Consider the following 6,312-nt stretch of genomic DNA (forward strand, 5'->3'; position numbering starts at 1 on the left):
ACCACTTTGTCTTCTGTTTATTTCTGGAGACACATTGGCCCAAATGATTTCATCCATCATCCAGCAGGTCAGTAGAGTTGGTATAGCAACAAATCTCTTACTGATCTAAGATATCAACAGAAATTTTTGGTTTTGGTGTCAGTCCTGCAAAGTTAAGGGACCAGGTCATAAAACAAACCCAAGTATCGTTATATAATGAATGAGACTCCAGTGTTTTTATGTTGAGGAATATTGAGGATATCATAATAAGGTATCTGCGCTTCTACATGCCCTCCCAACTTACAACAGAAGAAGACAATCTTCCTTTATTGTTAATCTAGGAAAATGAATTCACATATATATAGCATGTTATGTATTTTTCTCAACTAGGGAACCAATAAACCAATAACAATGGGTAAAATCCCATTTTGGTTCCCTAAATTTGACTCATCATTATCTTTCGAACAGCACATGTAACTGCAGCGGGGGTTCTTTGGAAGGCATCTTGGAAATGTAGTAAAGCAGAATTAAATAGTGGGAAAATGGATTTGCAAAATACCAAATTACAACATGCAATCAGGAATAAGAGGTGGATTTTTTCTTTAGTTTTAACTCAAGATATAGTAACAACATATTGCTTCACAATGTATTTATGTATAACAAAATAAGCTTAAACCATAACATTACCTGCGTGTCACCTGTTTAGCATCTTTCACAGTGTTTTGCTCCTTTTGTGGTATTCATTTTTTTTAATAGTGTGTTAAATCAGGTCTGCTTTGTGATACTTCATGTGGAAGAGATTATGAAATATATACAGTATTTTACTGTTGGCACTGATTAGCTACAAATATACTAAAGTATAATTTGACTATAATTGTTTTGAGAAAACTTTGCAGTCTGTTAAATAGTCAGCTTACTTCTGTGCCTCGCGTTATGCATTTGAAATATAATATTTTCTCTCAAACCTCATCTACATGTGCCAAAAGTCTGTAGAGTGTTTGGATGATAATGATCCATTCTTCTTAATGTAAACTAACATAATCCAACCATTGCAATATCATTTGGAATTAAAGCTGACTACACAAGTGTTTTTATCATACACACAGTTTAACAAACCAGACATGGGAACAGCAGCTTTTGTAAGAAAACAATGTATTTACAAAACAAGCTTCACATCTACAACAAAGGAAACACTACATGAAACTGCAGATAATATAACTATATACATATATATTCCTTTTTTTGAGATTACTGCTCATTAACTGTGAGGAAGTCATCACAGACACTCTGCTCGGTATCCCTTCAGTAGAGGGGAGAGATCTAGAAACCAGTCCCAGGTTTCCACACCAACATCAACATGGGGAAGCTACTTTAGAGTCACAACACAGTTCACCTCAGCGTCTTGCAGACACGACTACTTCATCTGAAGGCATGAGACAGAGAGCTTCTATCCCTTCTGGAAGTCAGTTTTAGAATATTTTTGTTTTTTGAGCACTCTTGGTTTCAGTTTTTTTAAGTTTGCTAAATAGCATAACATATGCAAAACAAAATGTAAACAAGAATCAATCCTATCTGGACATTTTAAATTAATTTAGAAGTGAATAATGTACTGTAAAGCAACATAATGCAAGCATGCAACTTGTTCATCTTTGTAAGTCAAATGCAAAGTATCTTTTGCCCCAGTTTAAGAAATCTGTGTGAAAGCGTTGAACTTTGGAGAACATCATACATTTTTGATTAGCTGCCTCTCAGTCACCTCTGGCAGACCTTCTGTCACTGAGCATTTCAAAATCAATCTTGTGAAAAGATGCAGAGAAAATACTGAAAGTGAATCTGTTATTTCCACAATCCTGGACATTTCAGGGTTTATTTTAATACATGAACAAATCTTTCTTTGGCTTTTGGCTGGAAATAACAACCAACCCCAAAGCTGCCTCATTGACAGGTATAAAGGACAAAGTTCATAATTTAATGTCAGGATGCAATTAAATTTGTTCTGTCTGTACATTTTCTGGTTTGTGACTGTTAGCACTAAATGAAATAAAGTTAATGCTATTATACGACGTAGCTACAGCGTGACTTCAATTCATTGCCATTCCAGCTGCGAGTTTTGGACTAACTCACTGCAGTTGTACTGAAGTTTGACACCACTTTCATTACTGTGCGTTAGCTATTGGGCTATAGCTGGGAGTCAATTAGCTTAACAAAAAGACTGGAAATGGGATACAGCTAGCCAAATCTCAAGCACACGCCAAGCCGCACCTCTAAAGCTCATCTGTTTATTCTGTAAACAAACAGAATGAAATAAGTTGTGGTTTTACGTGAACTTATGTACTGAAATCATTCCTCTCTAGGCGCAGTGGATCTCCCAAATTGCTGAACAATTTTTTTAAGGCTTGTTGGTAACTGAATTTGCAAGATGAGTAGCTGATCTTTTAAATGTAGTGTCATAAAGTAATTAGATGGAAAGTGAAATTCTGGATAGAAAACTTAAATTTCAAAGTGAGTTTAAAGATATAAAAAAAGCTTCAAAGAGAGTAAAAGCCTAAAATTCTGCTTCCAACCAAACACTACACCTGCTGATTACACAGATAAAACCACAGAGACAACATCTGTTGTAGTACTTAGCTGAAAATAAAACCATGACTCACATATGGTTGGACACCACAGGCATGGATAAATATTTAATTTCTTTGATTATTGTTACTGTACTGTTCAGTTTTTGTGAGATACTGAAGTCTCTTGCATCAGAAGTTATGTCTGAACGCACACAGTTGCTGCAGTTGGCCCACAGTTCTGTTTCCAACTTTGAGAAAGATGTTTTCATGATCACAACCATCGATTGCCCGTCTAAGATTACAGGACCGACACTGGGTTGTTTAGGGCAGATTTGTTTGTTTATCAAAATAAAAAACATAATTGGGATGTGTGCCTCTGTAGCAATATTAGAGCAAATATCTATAATTCCTTACCTTTATAATATTAAAAGTCTAAATATAACCATAGATTTAAAATAACACTAAAATTAAAGAGTATAAATTCATAAATGTATCCCATCTTTACACCTACTTACTGTAATTCCCACAGTGACATTTCATATCTTCTGATCCCTTTGGCAATTCATACTGTAAGTGTGTTTCCAAACCACACTCAATCAACAGGACACTGAGCATTGAGCCCTCTGACTGGTCCTTCTCATAGCACGGTGAGTCTTTGACCCCTGACCCCTGTGACCTCCATTCCTGAAAATCCCCTCCCACAGGGCACCATAGGGAGGCTCAGAGTCATCTGACCTCTCGTCCACATCGCGCCCTGTCTGCCTCCATCCTGCCCAGCCCCTCACAGAGAGTATCAGACGCTGACAGTGACGTGACGGGAAGACGCTGAGCGGCGTTTGATGCGTGAACGGCGAGGTCTGGATTCAGACTGACAGCTGCACAGAGGGCCCAGCAGCAGCCAGAGGTAGAGGATCACACAGGCCCAGCAGGACGACATCTTCACCCAGAAGGTAGACCAGCTGCCGTGGGTGAAGGTGGTCTCCAACACTGCTGACTCATAGCTGGAGGAGGACAACACAGTTTAACTCAGTGCTACTTCAACAACTAAAATTATTGGGATGAGGAGGGGAGCTGAGCATTATGTTTCAGCTTTCTTTTTATACATCCGCACAAAGCATCTTGATATACTCCAATTTAAACCTTATATAGCCATCAAATCACACAAAAGAAGCCAAAATAGCAATTGTCAAAATTATGGCAAACATAACAAAATGATACTTCCTGTTTATATATATATGATATTTAAAAACATTTACATTGATATCATATTAAGAATAAACATTCAGCACCTCTTAAATCATTTTCATTACACTAATTGTGCTTTATGTACGCTTATGTAAAGTTATGGTTACAGACTCTCTCCACCTCCCTAAAGTCCAAAAAAAGCGACAAAAAACACATGAATTTGACTTACTGCATTTTCTTTTCCAAATTTTCTATAGATATTGTGATAATATCGTTATAGTGAATTCTTATGGTCATGATAATCCTGTAGGGAAAATCTGATATAATGACAGCCTTAATTCCAGTAATTCTTGAACCAAAAACTGTAAAGACCCTCTCCAACTGTCCCAATAAATATGGATTTCCCCTCTATTAGGGAGGGTAATTAGGAGAAATAAAAAAATATATAACCCTTTACTTTTTCTTATCCCCTCTTTTGCCTAATAATTATATATGTAAATATATATATATATCCCTTAGAAATAACAAAAATATGAATGAGTGTTTGGATGAAAACATTAAGTGTGCTGTCGTTAACTAACCTGAACCAGTTAGTGAGGGTCATCATGACATACAATGAGGCCAAGAAGAAGACAAAATGGAAGAAGAAGTAGCTGTAAGCCACTCTCTGGGTCTCATTGTGAATAACCTTCTGGCAGCCTTTGTTCTCGTCGTCGATCACAAACTCCTCCTCAGCTGAAAAAGACACATTTATAAATGTCTCTCATCAAAGCTGGAGCCTGCAGCAAGCTCCAAAAAGCACTGTATTTATTCTCAGAGACTATCAGACCATTGAGGACGGCACTTACACTAGATATTATAGTATAAAATATTAAATGTATTGCCCATCCATGATTTTATATCCTGTTTGGAGATGTCAGTTTGTTTTAAATAGTTTTTGAATATACAGTACACACTTGTTGAAGGTGCTATGTTCATGGCCACTGGACACTGGCTAAAATAAATCCCATTGATAAAAAAGTCAATATGTGCAAAGCCTTTTATCCCTTGTATTTAAAATCATCCATTGTTTCATGCATGTTTAACAACTAGCAGTCTTCTTCCACTTCTCCATAATATTAATAATGGCCAAATCTCCAAAGGGTACTTACGTATTAAAGGCTTAAAGATTATTTAAGGGCTGAGAACCAGAGGGATGTAAGTGATATTAACTTTACAGGAGAGCTAAAACAAAATAAATGACCATTGTTTGTCCTTTTTTTTGTGCATGTACCTTTTGGCTCATCAAGAGCTTTCATTTGACATGTTTTCTTGATTGACAGGAGTGTCAGCTTATCACAGTCAGTCATTGTGGCTGCCACTAATCCAAAGTCAACTGAAATAATGACCAAATTTACATTTTCTTGGCTTAATCACTGAAAACAGTAACTTGTATACACTGTCCAGTAAATTACAACTGCAACAATTTATTGATTAGCTGTCAACTATTAAATTAATCACAAATTATTTCAATAATAAATTAATCGCTGTGAGTAATTTTGTAAGAAAGAAATTCTAAATGTACTGTTAAGTGCATCAGTACAAACCTTCCTCTTCCTCGGGGCAGCAGAAGCAGCAGGTGGCTTTCTGGAACTCATAGCGGTAAACTTTGATCATCCAAAACGGGCCGAACACTTCTGCCAGGTAGGAAGCTTCATTACTGGAGAAAAAATTTTATTTCAACACATTTGTCCCCACATAATGCCTCCTTTCAGAGGTCTTAAAGTAACATTATTTTTGTTATTGCACTCTTAAGTGCAAAATCTACTCACCATGCAAAGAGGACACAGCAGTACATGATGGCAGCTCCAATTATGGCCACAGCATTGCCTTCATTCTGGATGCCATCTTGTCCCACACTGGGGTAACAGACGGTCATGTTCATGCCCTGATACACCACTGACACAGAAAAGAACACAGCATGTTAAGTTTCATTACAGTATTAGACATTCAAACACAAATAGATACATAGTCCATATTACTCTTTGATTTGAAGCAAGACCTATTATATATTATATTTGATTGACTCAAGAAATGTACAAGACCAGCCTCATAAATTTAAAAACATGACATCAATTATTATTTTATTTAATATTTTATATTATACACAGTTTTTTAAAAGTCAGACATCATTCCAACTTAAAACTCAAAACTTAAACCTGTGAGACAACAAATTACACTCTATAACCATCACATTAAATCTCAAGATTAATAAATAAAATGGATGGTTTTAGGGGTGTCATTTTGTGTCTTTATTATTAGAGAGCAGTGGAGAGAACAGTGGAGGGACGACAGGAAAAGAAAGAAAGAGAGAGATGCATGGGTCCCTAGCTGGATTCAAACCAGATACATTGTGGTTTATGGTCAGCCTCTTAACCCCCACCCCATGGGTGGCCCCCAGAGTAAGAAATGTATATCTGCAATGTGAATTAAGTCTCTTCTGGCATTAATCTTGTTCTACACTTTTTTCCCACAGCAGTCAGTTTAGTGGGCAAAAACATGCAGCTGGTTTTATGCATTTCTTTTTTTGACAATCTGCCCCCCCCCCCCC

General features: G+C 36.7%; 1 protein-coding gene across 1 annotated transcript in view; it reads right to left on the minus strand.

Moving 5' to 3' along the window:
• Nucleotides 1-3,305: 3,305 nt before the first annotated feature.
• serinc4 (serine incorporator 4) overlaps nucleotides 3,306-6,312 on the minus strand; it is a 24,079-nt gene continuing 21,072 nt past the window's right edge. The window contains exons 8-11 of the mRNA XM_035682484.1: nucleotides 5,534-5,660; nucleotides 5,309-5,421; nucleotides 4,304-4,457; nucleotides 3,306-3,538 (exon numbers count right to left, since the gene is read on the minus strand). Coding sequence (XP_035538377.1) covers nucleotides 3,331-3,538; nucleotides 4,304-4,457; nucleotides 5,309-5,421; nucleotides 5,534-5,660 — 602 coding nt within the window. The 3' untranslated portion in view covers nucleotides 3,306-3,330. The remainder of the gene's footprint in view (nucleotides 3,539-4,303; nucleotides 4,458-5,308; nucleotides 5,422-5,533; nucleotides 5,661-6,312) is intronic.

Source organism: Morone saxatilis, unplaced genomic scaffold, assembly GCF_004916995.1.
Source record: "Morone saxatilis isolate NCDOM2014 unplaced genomic scaffold, NCSU_SB_2.0 Contig11, whole genome shotgun sequence".
Taxonomy (NCBI): Eukaryota; Metazoa; Chordata; class Actinopteri; family Moronidae; genus Morone; species Morone saxatilis.